This window comes from Mastigoproctus giganteus, chromosome 2, assembly GCF_048544385.1.
Source record: "Mastigoproctus giganteus isolate SK-2022 chromosome 2, ASM4854438v1, whole genome shotgun sequence".
NCBI classification, from domain to species: domain Eukaryota; kingdom Metazoa; phylum Arthropoda; class Arachnida; order Uropygi; family Thelyphonidae; genus Mastigoproctus; species Mastigoproctus giganteus.
In genome coordinates this window covers 143,574,713-143,595,881 of record NC_143576.1, presented here as the reverse complement: position 1 = coordinate 143,595,881, position 21,169 = coordinate 143,574,713, and the positions used below count along the sequence as shown (strand labels likewise).

At 32.7% G+C, this 21,169-nt stretch overlaps 1 protein-coding gene across 1 annotated transcript in view; it reads left to right on the top strand.

Moving 5' to 3' along the window:
- The window catches only part of sp3 (phosphatidylinositide phosphatase spermathreecae), a 291,853-nt gene that overhangs the window by 86,957 nt on the left and 183,727 nt on the right, over window positions 1–21,169 (top strand). The window contains exons 5-7 of the mRNA XM_090368696.1: window positions 5,333–5,348; window positions 15,408–15,439; window positions 18,918–19,106. Coding sequence (XP_090224822.1) covers window positions 5,333–5,348; window positions 15,408–15,439; window positions 18,918–19,106 — 237 coding nt within the window. The remainder of the gene's footprint in view (window positions 1–5,332; window positions 5,349–15,407; window positions 15,440–18,917; window positions 19,107–21,169) is intronic.

Genomic DNA, 21,169 nt, shown 5'->3' with positions numbered 1-21,169 from the left:
ATTACATGCAGTGAAAGAACTGGCTATTTAGAAATATAAATCTGAAGACCACAGATAAATGTGCATTTATCATGGCTGATATAAATCTCAGATATTATAAATGCAAATTTACCAGTAGTTATATTTATTTGGGGAACTTGGTGAATATTCATTTTTTCTCAGCCAGTTAGAGTTAAATATTTTACATTCTTATGTATTTGTTTCCTATTTTTGTTCACACTCTGCTCTCTGTACATTCATACTGTTGGTATTTGAAAATGAGTTATACTGAAAAGCATAATGAGCTTAATACCACTGTTTTACTCTGAACATCCTTCCTTCCTTCCTTCCTTATAATTCCCACGTCTCTTCTAAAATATTTCCTTGTATTTTTATATGACAATCTTCGCAAGAGGTACACTTCTTAATAAGTGTACTATATTTATTACTGTTTGTTTTATTCTTTTCCCAGACACTTCAGTTATCAGAAAATATTAAAGAAGTCAGTTACAGATAAAGAAGATTCATTGAATCATTTAATTGTACTAAAGATAACTGCAACATTCAGATTTTTTATGAACTTGGGTCATATATGTATTATACCATACATTTGGCATGTTAAATTCTATGCATAAAATATAAAAAAATTAAATTCTATGCACAATGTATTAGTTAGCTTTGCATCAGCAAACCTAACTAATACATTGTGCAGCCTTTTTCCTTTAATACAGCCTGTAAACATCTTGGCATGGACTCCACAAAGTGCTGCAGTGTGTCCTGCAAGTGATACCCATGTGTTACATAATGTGTTTGCTAATGCCTGTTCATTGTCATATGGATGGCCGTAGCACTGAAAGTCCTTTTTCAGTAGGTCTCAAACATGCTCAGTTGGGTTTATGTCAGATGAGTTGTGCAGCCATGGGAGGACAGAGAATTCATTGTCATGTTCCTGAAACAGTTAGCAACCTGCTGGGCCTTATGGTATAATGCATTGTCTAGTTGATAGAGGGTGGAATTGTCTGGATGCACTATCATTGTGTATTTAGCATTAGTTGGGGCATATGATGTAAAAAAATCTCAGCAAGCAAGTATCCCGTCAGCATTGAGCCTGTTCAAGCCATTCAAGGCCTTATACACCTCAATCAGATCACCTCGCAGGTGCCTAGTCTCCAGATGCTGCAACTTGCAGAACTTAAGCCTTTCTTCGTAAGCACACCCCTTTGTTCTTCTCCCCAATCTTGTTGCCCTTCTCTGTACTTGTTCTAGCAACTCCTCATCCTTCTTAAAATGATGAGGCCTCCAGACCTGTATGCAGTACTCAAGGTGTGGCCTGACCATTGCCTTATACAAAGGGATAATCATCTCCTCGTCTCTGCTAGCAAAATTTCTATATATCATTAACAAAACTCCATGACCTGCTCTGGCAGCCTGTGTGCACTGCTCAGAGAACTTCATATCTGTCTGCACAATTACCCCAGGTCTTTTTCATTCCACCTTCCTGAGTGTAGTACCACACAGTTGGTGCATTTCTCTTAGGTTATTGCTACCCATATGCAGTACTTTGCATTTGTCAATGTTAAACTTCAGTTGGCACTTCTCAGCCCATGTACCTAACTTTTCTAGATCCTGTTGCTGGAGCATACTGTCTGTATTGTCATTAACAACCCTGCCAACCTTTGTATCATCTGCCAACTTGGACATTAGGCCTGATTTGGTTGATGATGATAGAAAGGTAGGCATTCCCATTGAACTGTTGATTAATGGTGATCAGAACACTCAGAATATGCCACAAAAACAGTCCCCAAACCAACCATAACAACACCACCACCACCTCCAACCTGCCAGACACTAATAGTGCATCTAGGCACCATTGCCTCATGTTTTTTTCTCCAAATATGGTTACACTCAGTCAAATACTCTCTGACAATGATCACGTACCAGCTGTTTTTAACTATTTAAAGCTGATAAATTTATTTACATCTTTTTAACATATACTCTTTTGTTAATATATACTTTTATTACATTTAATATATCATTTATACCTTGTCGACTGCTCTTATACATATATTTGTACAAATATTTTTCTGATATAGTGACCACTATTCCTGGGTAACTGTAATATTTTAACCTTTGTTTCTGTACTTTTAATATGTCTACTCATTTATCATAGTTGGCACATTATAGCCTTGGTTGCTGTTGCGCCAGTAAAACCAAACCAAAACCAAATGTGGTTGCATCCATCAGAACGATAGATTTGGACATGGGATTCATCAGACCAGGCGACAGATTTCTACGTGTCAATGATCCAATGTTGGTGCTGATGTGTCCATGCAAAGTGTAGTTTCTTGTGTTTTGCAGTGAGAATGTGTACCTCTGATGGCCATCGACAGTCATAGCTTATATGAGTTAATTTCTCATGTCGACGTTGGCCTTGCTATTTCTGTGTTGTATTAGGTAGTTAGCTGGGCCACTATACTGCATTGCTGCTGTGTTACAAGATGAGACACACGATGCTCACCACTGTTATTGACCACACATGGATGTCCCACAAGTGACCTTTGGCTAATTGTTTTACTGCTCTTGAGCCAGTAAAATGATAGACTTATGACACCACAGAACAGAGTTGTACTTAACCATGTTGGTTGTCATTGAGATACTGACACTTGCACTTCTTGCTCCCACAATCATTCCATGTTTGAAGTTGGAAATATCTCGACACTGACCCATTCTTCCTTTCACTGAAAATATTGTTGCCACATGTGTGAACTACAATTTTTCATCAGCCGTTCCTGACTTTGAGCCTTCACCAGCATCGCAGTCCAGTCCTACACAAGGGCGTTTTTTTAATGCAAATCCAACTCAGTGTATATAAGGCCTTGCATTTATTTTGTGCCTTTATCTTAACTTGTGATCATTGTTTCTATCATCACTTTTACTACCCATGGATTTTTCTTATAGCAAGCAAATTGTATTATCATTGGTTTATTGTACTTTGTAATGTCAACTCCTCTGGTTCAATATCTACATTCTGGATAGTTGAGAAAACTCTTAATTGTGTATTTGTTGGTGTCAGTTGTATATCTCTTGTGTAATTAACTTCTTGGCATCATTCTCTACAGATATAGCAGCCTCAAGTGGGGATTCACTCTACTCTTGTGTGAAGTATACATATCACCTTTGTATACATAGTCAACAAAAAGTATTTATACTTTTGGTTGACTTACTACTCATAATTTTCGTCCATATTTGCAATCTGTCCCAACTCAAACTGATGTCTTCCGACATTGAATGACAAAACGATGAAATTCAAGGACCTTCTGCTCATAGCTTTCAGGCTCTTTTGGGCACGTCTGGTGCGTGAATGCATGCTTAGTCCATTCCGTTTCATGAATCTGAAGCACCAATTGTGTCCTCCTTTGAAATCAGTAACTTCTTTTTTTCATCAGCAATTCTTCTTGCCTCATGCTGAACCATCTTTGTGGACACAGGAATTCCAATTGCCCTTTGCTCTTTAATCCATATCTTCAATTCCCTCTCTAAATCAGGCCATTTTGCTGACTTGCCTCTCATGGCCTTCTTCTGCCATGCGTTTTCAGTAGGGTTTCTTCTTCCCGTAGCCAGTCTCGGATTGTTTTCTCAGTTGGAGGAGGACCAAATTTACGTTCAGCAGCACGATTTCCATTCACTTTTGCAAACTGGATCACTTTTAACTTGAATTCAGCACTGTACGAAAATCTTTTCTGAGCCATTTCTGGGCAGAACGTGGCAAAACGTAACCTAATATACTGGTAACAAGTGCAAAAAAGCGGGAAATGCAAGTAAAAAAAAAAAAAAATCTACAACCACTGTATAAGATGCACCCAGTTTTTAGACCCCAAATTTTTCGAAAAAAGGTGCGTCTTTATACATGGGGAAATACGGTAATTGTATTTGATAATAATATAAGAACACTTAATTTTCTTTCTCGTGAGCGATATTTTACTACTGCAAGCTGTCATCACACTTTCTGACTTGCAAACATTTTATAGTTGATGTATAAATATGATCAGAATATGATACACTTATGTATCAGCTATATTTGATATAAATAGCAAACTTTTTGTGCAGAGGAACAATTATTTTTATTTTCTTTCAAAGGCAGTTCTATCCTGCATATGTCCTGACAGAATGGCATACTGAAAGGAGCTTTATTTTATTTATTTTGTTTTTTGAAAATAACCTTGTATTTTTTTATTACACAAAAAAGCAGCATGAAACTTTTAATGGTGATATGCTGTGAACAATAGAAAAAACAAATCATATTCTTTTGTAGCAGAGTAAAGAGAAGCAGTAATTGGGAGATTGTTCTGTCCATTACATCAGTATCACTTCATCAGGCAGAGAGTGAGACCCACAGTTTTTGACAGAAATTATCTCTAATTATTCATTACTATATATATATCTATACATATTAATATCAGTAATAAAAAAGTTAATAATTATAACGACTGTAACTAATATTTATGGGTCAATGCAGTTGCAGAGCAATCATGCATTACAACCATGATGTGTATAAAATATTGAAGATAATAATAGAAAAGGTAAATCAATCAAATAATACCATTCAGGAATTTAAGAAAACGCAAGGATTTAAAAAAAATAATAATAAAATATGTTATCGCTTTTTACCCACAATCCAGATGACTTCAAATGGGGCCAACCACCCAGACTGAAGGCAAAAAACGACAAGAAGTTCTCTTTCTGTAATGATCAATATGTGCTAAGTAAGTTAAATCTAACCCAAATATAAACCAAATATAGTAATTAAAAGTGGTTAAGAAATTTTAGAATCAAAAGTAAGAAAATATAAGTAAATTGTATATAAATTATAAATGTAAGCATATATTAATCATCGTTGACCTGACAGAGAATGTAATTTAGATTAAAATAAGATTAAATATATAATACATACTACATATCTACCGTATCCAGGACATAATGTAGTAACAATAATAGTCGTTAAGATCAAAATAATGTGGTGCCCCCTATGTGATGAATATGGTAATAATAAATAAAAATAATTAATTAATTAACCAATCAAATTTAAGTTAACGCAAAGAGAAACATGCAGATAGTAAGAAGAAAAACTAAAGGAGTAGGAATAATAGAACCTGAACTCCTTAAGGAGTTCAGGTTCTATTATTCCTAGGTTCTATTATCTATACCACTATTTTTCGCCTTTATAGGCGAAAAATAGTGGTATAGATAATAGAACTAATAATAGATAATAGATAAGAAATAGTTTCTCCTACGTCCTCAGATTACCCTAATAATTTCAGAGAAATAAAAATAAAGAGTGTAGGACAGCTTAAAGCCAATACAAGATATAAGTTGTGGCTCGGGTATGCCCGGGATTGCAACTCGTTTAAGTAAACTTAAATGAATTTAACTATGTAAAAAACAATGATACACTGTAATTTGCAAACCGGTGGGTACAAGTTTTCTACGCCGTAAGACACCAAGAAAGCAAAGTGTATCCTATGTACATGGCTCTAAATCTGTAATTATGACAATTATATTGAACCAATGGGTTCAGAAAACAAATTTTTGAAATTAATTATGCTTATCGCTTACCTGAAGTGGTATTTCAGGTAAGTGATGGGGAAATTATTATTAATCAACTTGTTGTACAATGCTATTATGTTTGCTGAACAGCTTTTATTATTATTGCAAATATGTTTCAAATTGCCAAACTTCATAAATCTAATTGCAAAAGAAAATATAATAAATCCAAAACATATAAAAGCAACTGAGAACATATAGGAGACTTCATAGATTTATTCAAAATATGGGACACTGATCCTATAAATATTAGTAAAATACATAACACACTTTTCAGTATTAAACTTAGTGTACTCAAAGCACTAAGCAGGAAAGCCAATGATTACGTCTTTGCATCTTCTCACCTTATGCACATTATACTAGACATTCTTAAATTCAGAATTAATATTTTGAATATTAACAAGCAACCAGAAAACTCTGTCCTCGTCTTATATTTTCAAAATAAAATGATGGATAATTTGGATATACATAGAACTATTAATTTATGCAATGACTTGCTGCCTATTAATAACTTACATATTAATATCAGATTTAAATATTCTAAACCATTTGTCTTAAAGCGTGTAACTATAAAATAATAGCTACAAACCTTCACAATATTAACATCGAACAGGATACATGTGTTTGCCACAAACCTGGCGCCTCCGTAGCCAGGTGGGAAGGAGCAGCAGCGCGTAGCACACGCTTCTTGATTAGACCGGGATTCGAGCCCGTCACCACCAAATACGGAGGATGTGGAAAGGTTAAGGAATGACCACCGCATATCCTGGAGCAATATGGCCTTAGTTGCTAATGCTCCTAAAAACCAAAAACAACAACAACAACAGCCACAAACCTTCATTTCATAGATACATGGATCCTAACCATAACCACATTATAACTGGCGATTTAGATATAATCCCATATCCTGAACTTAGAGATATTTTATCACTTGGTTTTAAATTTTGACCTAATCTACCTATTAATAAATCTATCTTTAAAAAATTGTTATATCTAGGTTTATTAAAATACTGCATAAGATCAGCATACAAATATAACATACCGGTCGAGGCATACCAATGTGGTTATTTACAATGCTTAATATCATATCTAACAAATATAATCAATTGAAATTCATACCGGATAATCTATATAATACAAAATTAATAAATAGGCAGCTCAAAGATATACATGAACATTTTGTAATTACTCCCATTGACAAAGCTGCTTGCAATTATGCAATTATATGTAAGTCATATTATATAGAAATTATTAAAAATGAACTACAGTCTAGTAATACATATAAATACATAGCATCTTCCCCTAATTTAATAATCAAAAAATTAATTGCATTGCATAAAAAATTAAAGTTAAAGTATAATAACCTAAAATATCCGTTTATATATGGTATACCCAAATTTCATAAATCACCTATTGCATATAGATTCATAACATCATGTAGAGATAGTTATGCTAAAATTTCAGGAAGAACGCTAGAAAAGTTACTTAAATTATATTAAATAACGTAAATAAAACTATTATAATAAATAATAACTTACCGATTATAAATGCAATAAAAAATAACAATATTCAGCAAATACAAACATTTGACTTGAACAGTTTATTCACTAGTATTAATCTTGATAATTTAAAAGTTGTTCTTCAGAAACTATATTTGGAAAATAAAAATGCTATAAAGTTTGATTTAACCTATTGGAGTACTCTAATAAATTTATGCATCTTTAATAATTATGTATATGATGGAACATCGTTATACTTGCAAGTGAATGGCATCCCTATGGGAAGTCCAGCATCAAGCATAATTGCAAACCTTTATCTATATTATACAGAAAGAGCATTCCAAGATAACCTACTTATATTCAGATACATAGATGATCTATGTGTGTTTAATTGTCCACATTTTGTTCAGGATTACAATAAATTATATCCAGAAGAACTTGTATTAGAAAAAACTAATAGTTCTGATACTATAGCAAATTACCTGGATCTACATATAGAAATATTCCATAATAATATAGATGTAAACGTATATAATAAAAGAGACGCATTTAACTTCAATGTAGTCAGCCTTACAAACTGGAGATCTTATATATCAAAATCAGTGCATGCTAATATCATTTTATCCCAATGTCTGAGGATTGCTTACATTTGCAATAATAATAAAAACTGTTCAGCAAACATTTATACAACAAGTTGATTAATAATAATTTCCCCATTGCTTACCTGAAATACCACTTCAGGAAAGCGATAAGCATAATTAATTTCAAAAATTTGTTTTCTGAACCCATTGGTTCAATATAATTGTCATAATTACGGATTTAGAGCCATGTATATATGTACATAGGATACACTTTGCTTTCTTGGTGTCTTACGGCGTAGAAAACTTGTACCCACCGGCTTGCAAATTACAGTGTATAATTTTTTTTTACATAGTTAAATTCATTTAAGTTTACTTAAGTTCACGCTGAGGTAACATGCAAATTCAGCTCAGGGTCCTACTATAGGAACGGGTTTTGCGATCCCGGGCATACCCGAGCCACAAATTATATCTTGTATTGTCTTTAACCTGTCCTACCCTCTTTATTTTTATTTCTCCAAAATTATTAGGACAATCCAAGGTGGTAGGAGAAACTATTTCTTATCGATACCACTATTTTTCGCCTTTATGGAGTTCAGGTTCTATTATTCCTACTCCTTTAGTTTTTCTTCTTACTATCTGCATGTTTCTCTTTGCATTAACTTCAATTTGATTGGTTAATTAATTAATTATTTATTTTTATTTATTATTACCATATCCATCACATAGGGGGCACCACATATTATTTTGATCTTGACGACTATTATTGTTACTACATTATGTCCTGGATACGGTAGATATGTAGTATGTATTATATATTTAATCTTATTTTAATCATTAAATTACGTTCTCTGTCGGGTCAACGATGATTAATATATGCTTACATTTATAATTTATTTATAATTTACTTATGTTTTCTTACTTTTGATTCTAAAATTTCTTAACCACTTTTAATTACTATATTTGGTTTATATTTGGGTTAGATTTAACTTACTTAGCACATATTGATCATTACAGAAACAGAGAACTTCTTGTTGTTTTTTGCCTTCGGTCTGGGTGTTTGGTCCCAGTTGAAGTCATCTGGATTGTGGGTAAAAAGTGATAACATATTTTATTTTATTTTTTTAAAATCCTTTGCGTTTTCTTAAATTCCTGAACGGTATTATTTGATTGATTTACCTTTTCTATTATTATCTTCAATATTTTATATATATATATATATATATAAAAATATTTTGTATAATATATAATATTGAAGATAATAATATGGAAGTTAATTCAAGCAGACAATACCAAGATGGATTTAAAGAAATGCAAGGGATATCAATATATATTAATAAAAAAAAAATAATAAATAAATAAATATATATATATAAATACATATAAAACTTATCGTTGTCTACCCACAATCTAGACGACTTCAACTGTGGCCAACCAGACTGAAAACAAAAAAACGACATTATTTCTTACCTGTACTACTATATTTTCGCCTTTATGGAGTTCAGGTTCTATTATTCCTGCTCTATTAGTTTTTATTCTTCTTACTATTTGCATGTTTCTCTTTGCGTTAACTTTAATTAATTGATTAATGATTTATTTTTATTTTTACCATATCCATCACATAGGGTCACCACATATATATTAACTCACTAGAGTGATTATTATTTCATAACGACTAGTTGTTACATTATGTCCTAGATATGGTAGATATGCCTTATACTTTGCATTTGTTCTTATTTTAATTATTCAATTGCATTCTCTGTTGGGTCAACGACGATCAATGTATGCTACATTTATAATATCCTCCTTTTGATTCTAAAAAATTTTTTAACTAGCTTTAATTGGTTTAGATTCAAATTACTTAATTTACTTAATCTCGGAATTTTTATATATCTTAGCAGATATTGATCATTACAGAAACAGAGAACTCCTTGTCACTTTTTTGCTGGGTGCTTGGCCCCAGTTGAAGTCGTCTAGATTGTGGGTAGACAACGATAAGTTTTACACACACACACACACACACACACACACACACACACACACACACACACACACACACACACACACACACACACACACACACACACAATATATATATATATATATATTATTTTTTTAAATTTATTTATTTTTTTATTTATTATTATTTTTTAATATATATTTATATCCCTTGTGTTTCTTTAAATCCAGCTTGGTATTGTCTGCTTGAATTAACTTCTATATTATTATCTTCAATATTATATATTATACAAAATATTTTATACACATTATAGTCGTAATGCATAATTGCTCTAGCAACTACATTGGCCCATAAGTATTAGTTACAGCTTGATACAATTTATTAACTTTCTTTCCATATTACTTGTGTATATATATATATATATATATATATATATATATATATATATATATATAATGTGTGTGTATACATATATATAATGCAAAAGCAATACAGGAAAATTCTCTGTTATTTTATTTTCTGAACACTGTGAGGGAGCTAACAATGCAATAATGTGCATGGATATTAGCGAGCCACATTGTCAGTTGCAATAGTGGTGACTTATCCAGCAGGACAACTCACTATTGGGTCATTACAATTAATGCTTCAGCACTACTTATGAACAAAATCATGTAGAGTGAAAACAAAATCTTTTAGAGTGAAATTAATAAAAAGCGAAAAAATTCAACAGAATGGAAGAATTTTGGGAGAAAATGCACCTGCCTGTAGGGATTAATGTGCAATTTGCAGACCAGCATGAACATAAGTTACTCCAGGACTACAGCCTTAAGACCTTTTTTAATTCTAATTAAACTAAATTTTTAAAATGTGATGATAAGTATACATTCTTAATTAATAGTTTGTGTAGCTTGTGATGTCGTACATGAACTTTGTTAAGTAAGTTCTTTTACTTACGGACATAATATTAAAATTTTTGATTTTCTTATCATAGCATTATTTATTGTGCACTAAAAACCTTTTATTCCTTTCTATCGCTCATTAATATAATTGATACTTGTAAACTGAGTGTTGTCAGTTCTCAACATTGTTTTTGTGTAGTTTTTGCCATTTATTTAGTCTGCAATTTTTTATTAATTTTATTGTGTTTAGTATGCTCCCTTGGTTTACCCATTTTATAGGTTCTGCATTTCAAAATATCACTTCCCTGCTTATAAAGTAAACCTATATCATATTACTTGCTCTGATCTTGTACCGTTCCCTTCTTTCCATATTTTGCAGAATAATATTGGCATTACTCTATTTTATCAAATGCTTTTATCATCTCATTTGTCAGTCCCTAGTGCCTCTGATTGCTTTTATATTTTTAATAATGTTCTAATCTCATCTGTACAGAATAGAAATGTCTTTTTCTAGTATTAATCTATTTTTTTATTCATTTACTATTTGGAGTTATTTATTTTTTTACTATATTGAGCAGTGAACTTATCTGCATTTTTCTGTCTGCTATTATGAAAATGTAGTTTTCTCTTACCCTATTTAATTTACCATACATTTCTTTTTGACTTTCCTTTGTTGCTTTCTCACTGATTTTTTGGTGTCTGTGTGATATTAATCGGAAGCAGTCTTAAGTACAGCATGTATACAAACCTCTGAATTGATGTAGACGTATGCATCATAACACTTGAATTGGTTGAAACCCATGTTTAGTCTCCAGAGCAAAGTTTCTGGTATTGCCCATCTCATCTCCTCCAACCAATGCATGGTACTACTAGTACTAACCAGTATCATTACTAATATAATATAACACTAATAATAGTAATATAATACTAATTTTTGATGAATCATCTACCACACTAGGTGGTAGATGATCCATCAACGAGTGCAATACTGGTTGAAGTGGTGAAACCCATATTTAGTCTCCAGAGCAAAGTTTCTGGCATGCTCCCCCCCCATCTCCTTCAAACCATGCACGGTTGCTGGGTGCTTAAGTACTATAGGTTTTTATGCCTTTTGTGGTTGCATGTTTTCATAAAAATAAAACCTCCATTACAAACCAAAACCTCATTTTGGGAATAGGATAGATTTATTTACGAAATCAGAAAATGCAAGTGATGCAGTAGATGACAGCATAATGACAACACTGTAATCATTGTGGAATTTTCCAACCCCAACGAGCTGCAGTCTTCCACCAGTGTTATGTGTAAATTTTACATGTGGTTTAAAAAGAAGCCACTGAGTAGATCTCCAATCCTTCAGTGGTACAGAAAATTCATAAAGGATACCTGTTGTACAATCATACAAACAAAAGTCAGTGAAGGCACAATGAGCTGGTTTGAGGAAGTTTTATGTGAAGCCTAGGGAAATCCATATGATACCCCAGAAATGAGCTTAACATGTCAAGGTCAGCAGTGTGTGACATGTTATGTTGCCAACTGAGAATAAAACCATACAAGTTATAGTTTCTACAGAAGAGGATGTAATTTTGTTGGTAAATTCTACTGCAGTTTTGTCATTATGCTACTATCGACTACATCATCCACATTTTCTGATTGGTCAATTAAAAACATGAGGATTTCTCATCACCTTGAAGTGGTTTCAGGTATGTATCATATACCCTCTTCACACAGTAATGTTTTAGTTTTGTAAAGGTGTTTGCAGACATGCTGTTTTTGTGTACGATTGGTTTCATGTGATGTCTTAACAGGGTATGTGTAGTAGAGGAAAAGAAATGACTAAATTTTAAAATAGCTGTTGAAGGTTATAGTGGCTGTGCACACAAAGATATTGAATATATGTGGTCACTGACTGGTTTGATCATGTGTACTCAGTAATTTTGAGCCAGTAAAAGAGATGTATGTGAACTGCACTCTTTATTAGAGTCAGTTATTTTTGTGGTACACACGATAGGATGTCACATCCTGAACAATGAGAAAATAGTCAAGTTGAAATCAATATGCTTAAAAGTTTGGAGAGTCTCTTTCTCAGATGCATGGAATGTGGTGTTTGCTTTCTGTTCTAATTGAAATATTGTGACATTAATATGGTGCAGAAACAATGCACTTCAACCAAGAGCTTTCATGTGTTTCTCTCTTGGCCTCCCCATGCCAACTCAGCATGCACATGAATCAATCATTAACCACATGTCTATACTTGTTTTTACATGTGTGGTCATGAAGATGAGCATAGATAATTTGCCCTCTGACAGTGTTTCAAGTGCTTATATATTGACTTTACTATATACAGTAAAACATCATAATGGTAATTCGGGACGCTAAAGCCTGGATAATCAAAAAACATGGTAAATCAAATTATGTTTTTATTTGTTTAAATAACTTCCAAAACACACAAAAACATAAGATATATAACAACAACAATATTATTATTTTATTCATTTTCATAGAAAGTCTGTGATTTTTTTTTTTTTTTTTTTTGTAGCATTATGTTTTCTTTTATTTTTCTTGTGTCCATGAATTTGTAAAATTTCGATATAATCTACATCAACTTGACTTTCCATGAATTTAAGTAATGTCTCTGCAGATGTTAGGGCTTCATTGCAACTTACTTTGCAAGTTGGCTGTAGTTCATCGTTCTTGTCTGGTCCTGCTGTAGGTTCTTGCACACTTTGTATAAAGTCATCGTCATCAATTTTTGTCTATATTTAACCATTGATTAACACTTGCCTCATCTAAGTCTTTGCATCCTTCAATATTTTGAACTGAGTTTAAAATATCAGGAACAATTTCTACAGTGTTATTTGAGTCTCCCACTTCCAAGTTATTTTTGGCAATTAAAGTCATCGGGCAATATTTTTTGAACAATTTGTTTTGCTTTTAACTTCCACCCATGCAATAGAAATGTTATAGATAGCATCTTTAATTGTTAGTGACTTCCAAAATAAAAGAGGATTCTTTTCTTCCATGATAAAGTCATGAAAGAAAGGTCTTTCTATACAATCGTTTCATGCTCTCAATCACCCCCCTAGTAGTCCATAGGTTGTACCAGTGGTATTATATTGGGTGGAAGGTAAATGGTGACAATATCGCCATTTTCTGCAGATAGCTTTTCCAATGGAGAATGGGATGCAGCGTTATCTAATAACAAAATTGCTTTGTGGGGTAGACCTTTACAAGTCATCATCATTCTTCTCTTTCTTGGTGATTCCCTTCTCTCTCTCTCTCTCTCTCTCTCAAGGGTAACTCAGAATTTTTTTTTTTTTTTTTTGGCTAGTGCAGCAAAAGCCTCAGGTTTCCTTGCACCATATGGCTAATTATAATAATAATAATAAGACAAATTTTTTAACATGAGGAATGAATTTATCTGTCCTCCACTCTTCGAATATATCCCTGTCATCCATGCAGATCGGTGATTATAATAATCTGTTGGAATATTAGTCATGTCCTTTAAACTTCTAGATTTTGATTTTCCCACTACCGTTAATTTTAATTTGTCATCTCCTGAAGCATTTGCACAGCGTAAAATTGTATCCTGTCTGCTAATTTTATATCCTGGTGCATTTCTTTCTTGTACAGATGCCAATGTGCGATTTGGCATTGCTCACCAATAAAGTCCCATCTCATCTGTGTTGTAAATTTGTGGTGGAAGAGGACCCTTTTCTTTAATAATCATAGCTATTTCATTACAGAATAAAGTTGCTCCCACATTATCTGCACTGAGTTTTTCACCTTGTATCTCTAACTCTCTTATATCATGCCTGTCTTTAAATCATTTTAACCAACAAGATGAAAATGTTCCAGGCATTTCTAATTTGTCAAAAAAAAAAAATTTTGCTCTGCTTAAAATCATTGGTCTAGATATTGGAGTTCCTTCAGCTCTTTGTTGTAAAAGCCACTTTATCATTAAACTTTCAAGTTGTTCATTTGTAGCTCATTTAAGCAATTTTCTCTGTGAAGCACAAGCAAATGTGTCACATTTAGAAATAAATTTATCTATATTGGGCTCGTTTTTAATGATGTTCCATACATTTTGCTGACCAGTTCAAAAATCGTCTGTAAGCTTTGAAACACTTTCACCCTTTTCACATCTTTTAATAATTTCCAGTTTCTTTTCCACTATTAAAACAACTCGTTTCTGTTTACCTGACATTTTTAGGGGTTGAAATGCGAGATAAATATTACATGCCACAGACGGCAAGCACAGGAACAAGCTTTCATGATGTTTAGTAGACAAATGCGAATAGGTTACATTTGTATGTTATTTGGCATTAGAAATGCAGCATGTGTTTCTGGCGCCTCCGTAACCAGGTGGGCAGGAGCAGCAGTGCGTAGTACACGCTTCTTGATTAGACCGCGGTTCGAGCCCATGCCCACCAAATACGGAGCATGCGGAAAGGTCAGAGAATGACCACCGCATATCCCCGGAGCAGTATGGCTTTAGTTGCTAATGTTCCTGAAAACCAAATAACAAACAAACAACAGCATGTGTTTGAAGACACTTTACTTCGCATCTGTGGGCGTAAAAACATCTGACGTGATTTACCAGGTGCCAAACGAGAGACGCAACAGTGATTTCCTGTATGTACTTTATGAATTTACGCGCACAGATAAATAATATTCTTTAAATGTTTGTTAAAAATAAAACTATAATATATATATATAGAGGACCATGATTAATCCAACTCTAAGGATAATTGAACCTTGGATAACTAACGTTTTACTGTATTATCATTTTCCCGGAAGTTGAATTTTTGGGATATTAAATATTCTTATCACAATAAAGTTTTCAGTTTGTTAATGTGATGAACCTTGTTTCTTTTACAGAAAGAACTGAGAGACAGAGAGAAGTTGGAACGAAGAGTATTAGATGTAAGGTTTATTTAAAATTCTCTAAGTTAATTTTAAGAAAATATTGTTAGTCACTGAAATGTTTCTGATGTATTAGTAATTTATAATAATATTTCAACTAGATAATGCTTTATTTTTAAAACTTCTGCGTTAAAGTAAATTGTAAAAAGAATTAGTGCTGAAAATGAACGTGTTTGCTTTTATTACAGTTTTTCATATGTATTTTTAGAATATGGCATCTTTTAAAATACAAAATAGTTAAAATACTAAAAAGTTACCAAAAAACAATGTTTTTCATTAACTATCCCAGTTTGGGTAATTTTGGCATAATAGTTGTCTGTTGAAAATCAGTTGCTATACATAATCCTTATGTTACATGAAAATCTTGAGCATTGCAGAGCTATGAATATAAGTGATTCTTGATTTAAAAATAAAAAAAAGTGGGCAAATAAAAGGAAATCACTAGAATTCATAAAACTTCTTTTATAAAAAAAATTAGGTACTTATTTTTTTAATCATATACAATAGATTAATCTTGACCTACTGTATATGATTAAAATTTACTTTTGCCTACTGTTAGTAGTATGGCTGACTAATTTTTGTTACCCATCATAATTAGAATTACTGTTCAGATAAATACTACTGAGATGTTGCATTTTAGTTAGGATAGGTACTTTTTAGAGTGGCTGCTGCTCTCTCTCTGCTCAGTCTTGAATGTTTCTAAACAGCCTTTGTTGACTTTCAAATATATATATATAGTAGCGTACATTATTCAATGCAGATATTCTATCCTAGTCTGTGATTTTTGCTAGTTACACATAGGTTTTCATTTATTCTCTCCACAGGAAGAAATTAAGGTGTGCAAAATCTCTTGATCTTACTTTCCAGCCTTGTGGACCATAATGACCAGTCCAACAATTAGAGTAATTCCATTACAGGCATTCTGTTACATTTTGATTGACATGAGGGCTATATTCCATCATGTAAAAGATATATTCTTAATTTTGTTTGCAGAGGACTGTTTTGCGTCGAGAAATTGCAGTAATAAGTAACAGATTATTTGTAACATCGAGGACAAATAAGTGACATTTGTCCTCGATGACAAATGATCAAATCTGGTTATTCCAATGAAGCCATATCAGATGTTTGCCGAAACTGAAAATCATTGCCGAAGTTGGTTTCCATGGTGTTATGAGGAATGTAATTAGACCAGAAGTGGGAATTCTGACTATTGTCAAGCCTACCTTAGATAATTGTGCTTTAACAGGAAATAAAATATATTTTCAAAGCTCCCTTTTTGCAATACTTCACTGGCAAAAAGCTAAGTGAGCACTGTAATCTTGGGATAGAAAGGTCCAATCACATTGCAGTAATATGGATAGAGCTCCATCTGATGCACAGTTCTTCAGATATCATCCTTTGACTGTTCTTCTCTGCACAGTATGTTTTCTTGTTCCCTACCGTGTTTTAATGAATGTGAACGATCCATTTGTCTCAGCTCCTGGGGTCCTCTGCTGAATCACTTGCTTATCTGGAATTCTTTGGTTACCAGACATTACCATAAATTAAATGAATATCTGCATATTTTTCATTTGTGATTGTTATCTTCATGGTTACAAAGTCCTATTATGGCATTCATTCAGACAGCCGAACAGGTTGTGCAGCAGGCATAACTTGATTCCCAATGAATGGATTTTTATGAAATTTTTTATTTGGCTCTTTTAGAGCAGTTTGTAAAGCCATCGAATATGTCACTGAAATTAGACTAAAATAATTCAGCAATTATTATTCCTTTGTCCATCCATCCATATGTAAGAGTTTGACTCCCAATGGATGGGTTTTATGTTAAAATGATTTTTCGAGCCTTTCCAAATTTCATTAAAATCAGAAAAATAGAAATATGACAGTTATTTCTTTTTTTCATAGATATCACATAGGTTATCCATATATTGTATGTTGTAGCTAAAGCACTGGATATTTTGTGTGTTGCCATATGCAGATAGGAGGAATAAATGGGAAAATATGGTAGACATGCAGAAATGAAGTGTTCTTGATTTGTGTAAAAGTTATTACTTTTTTGCTTTTTTTTTTTTTTTCTCCCCTCTCTCTCCCTCTATAAAACATAGATTATTACTATTCACAAATGTTATTAACATTTTGTTATTAACTCCCCTTCCTTTTCTCTCTCACTCCATTTTGGATTTTGTTCCTTCAGGGTTTTTATCTCAGATCCAAATAAAGGATCTGAATTCGGGGTGAATGGTATTTCAAGTGGAAACAGTAGTGGGAGATGTAATGGACAACAGCATACTAAGGAAGACAAAAAAACTGACAGTATTAATAAAATATCCCATTAAATTTTAGCAAAAGCTTATTTCTGATTACTCACCTCTTAAAATCCATTTAATTATTGTCTACACTCCATAGGAAATAAAAGGGAAAATTAAAAATAAAAAATGAACTATATGAATGATTAAGATCATTCCCAGGGAAAAAAAGAAGTGCACTGAACTTTCCCTGGTTGTTGTTTATAAAAACTGCATAAAAGGAACTAATACAGTGTCGATAACCTAATGCCTAATCCCATCGGAAGTCCATAAACCTGTTCATATATTTCGTGTACAAATCAGAAATGCCTCGCCCTGATTAAAATGGAGGTTAACTCTAGGATGCTATTGATATTAAGATTAGTACATTCTTTGAATGTGGGGTCTGCTGTTAATATTAACTGTTAAATCTGCTAGTAGACTCTGCAATTACTTTAAGTTAAATTCTAATCACACGATACTTCAGTAAGAAGCCTTGACAATAGAATGGTTCCGGCAAAACTCTTCACATGAGATCCTAAATGCAAAATTACCCACCAACATTTCATTAATAACAAACCTAAAATTCCCACGTGTTTAACGCAACACATCGTTGAAGTTAAAGCTATTATAAAAGATTTCCTTCGTGTGTGTCTTATAACCAATGCATTGAAAGTCCTAGGTTACACTTTTGGTTATCGATGTTGTATTATAGTTCCTTTTATGCAGTTTTTATAGACGACAACCAGGGAAGGAGCATTGCACTTCTTTTTTCTCCCAGGCATGATCTTAATCATTCATATAGTTAATTTTTTATTTTTACTTTTCACTTTTATTTCCTGTGGAATGTAAACAATAATTAAACGGATTTTAAGAGGTGAGTACTGAGAAATAAGCTTTTGCTAAAATTTAATGAGTATACAGGTAGTACTCAGTTTTAGCTAAAAACTATATAATTGTAATAAAATATCTCATTTAGTTGAAAATATGGAAAGAAAACTATGTTTTATCAAATGATTAAAAAAAAACTGTACTTGATTATTGTAATTTTTCTTCAATATCATTTTTTATGTTACCTTAAGAATTTAAGAAGAAAAAAAAAAAAGACTAAATTAAAGTTACTAATGTATAATTTCCTCTTTTTCATGCACACATGTATTATATGCTATTAAGTTGGTGGATTTGTATTCTAGGAATTCCTGAAGATGTTTCATGATACAGAGTCCTTTTATTATTCTTGTACGGGTGATCTCACAAATTCTTTGCAACGTCAGTATGCTCAAACAAAAATTCCTCATGCTGATTCATTTCCTCTCTGGAGACGTGTAGATGAACGTTTTTTTTGGAATAAACATATGTTATTGGAACTCATTGAATCATGGGTAAGTGAAAAAAAAAAAAGTATTTATTTTAATGTTATTAAATATAATTGCTTACATTAGGTAAAGCCTTTTTTGCACCTGATTGAATGATTAAGTTGTTTGTTTAATACAAGATATTTAAGAAGAAAAAATTGCTACTTCCAACATGGATTCTTCTAATACATACATGGTTAGTATATATATTATATATATTAACCTATATTTAATAAATATTTATTTTACATAACATAAATTGGTGTTAGAATCTTTGTACAACCTGTGCATGAATTTTAATTTCTATAATAAATTTTTCTCCATGAAATGTCACTATAGAGCTAATTTTGGTAACAGTTAATTACATTATTCCTTGTCTTTTCCTTTGTCATGAGCCACAAAGAAAATTTTGTGCATCTTATTTCTGGCCACACTAAAAAAAAGTAGTATGAGCATTCTGTTCATCTTTGAGCACATGGCCAATGTTCCATAGTCTTTGTTCAGGCATTGCATTTTTGGTTCAGTAAAGCAAACTATTTTTTATAAACATTTCTCTAGATATCTGTATTAATGTCACCTTAAACAAAAAATCAAGTGCGGCTTTATTTTCTTTTAGGCATTAAATCAAAATCCATAGCACCTGTATGTTTAAGTGCCATGGGAATAAGAAACCCGAACAATAAAAAAGAGTGGTAACTAATTCATAAAATAGAATTAGGTAGATTAAGGGATAGTATGGGATGCATATAAATTATCAGGCAACACAGAAACCTATGGCAGATATAAGCTAGTCTGTAATCAAGTCACAAAGGAGGTTAGGCAGGTGAAGGCACATTACAAGAGAAATCTTTGGCAAACAAAGAAAAACAGCAAAGAGTTCTTTACTTATGTAAACTCTAAAAGGAAAGGGATGAATCAAATTGGTCCACTTGATATCGATGGTTCGACTATTGATGATCCTGCTTAGGTAGCTGATAAAACTGAATGAGTATTTTGCCTTTATATTCAAGGAGGGAAATGTCAGAAGTTTATCAAACTCTAACAGGGAGCTAAGTGATTTTGTAATAACTGAGAGAAAAGTGGAGGAGAAATTGTTGAAGTTAAACATAAGGAAGGCACCTGGGGTGGATGGGATCTATCCAGTAATAATAAAGGAGGCAACAAAGGAAATAAGCAAACCCTTAGCCATAATTATGAGAGCGTCCTTGGACTCAGGGGTGGTGACTGGACGTGTGCAAATATATCCCTAATTCACAAAGAGGGTTCAAAGGGTGACAGAAGTAACTATAGGCCTGTTAGTTTAACTTGTGTTCTGGGGAAAATAATGGAGTCACTCGTTAAAGAAGCACTGCAGGATCATCTAGACAAGACCTTCAGTTACAGCTCGGACACAGCATGGGTTTGTTAAGGTGAAATAATACTCACATGTACAGTATTATCTTCATAAACATTTTTGAGACACGTATAGATTTCGATAGGTGTTACTTCTTCCTTGGTAAAAAAATTCAATCACCATTCTTTGGTTGATGTTTATCTGTAGCATCCATGTGCTGCACTCACTACAGCAATCGCAGTTCCACTCAGTATGGTGGAGCTAGAGGACTCTTGTGACCACCCAGTGACAAGTGAAATGATCTACGGTGCCACATTTGAAAGCAAAAAATTTAGGATGCATTACTTTCGTACCTGTCCTCGTATTATTAATGACCTTATACAACTTGTTCATTTATGTATGCATAACAGATAATGGATAACAGGATAAGAGACAATCCCAGTCACACATCGAAGAGTCTTTATCTTTTTCTCACTAGCAACCCCTTTGAAGTAAACAGATAATGTTAGATACTTCAGATCAGAAATTGGCTATGGTCTCTTCTCCAATGGAGCCCCTCTACCTTGGTCATTATCTGTCTGAATCATTAGATTTTATTCAAGAGAGCTACATGGAATGATCTGAGTGATTTTTATTCCTCTTTTTCTTGATTTTAAATTTTAAAAATATTTAAGACCAAATTTATTATTTTGTTTTAAATTTTCTAATCCTAATATTTTGTCAGATTGTAGCAGAGAAATTATTCTTGTAGGAAATG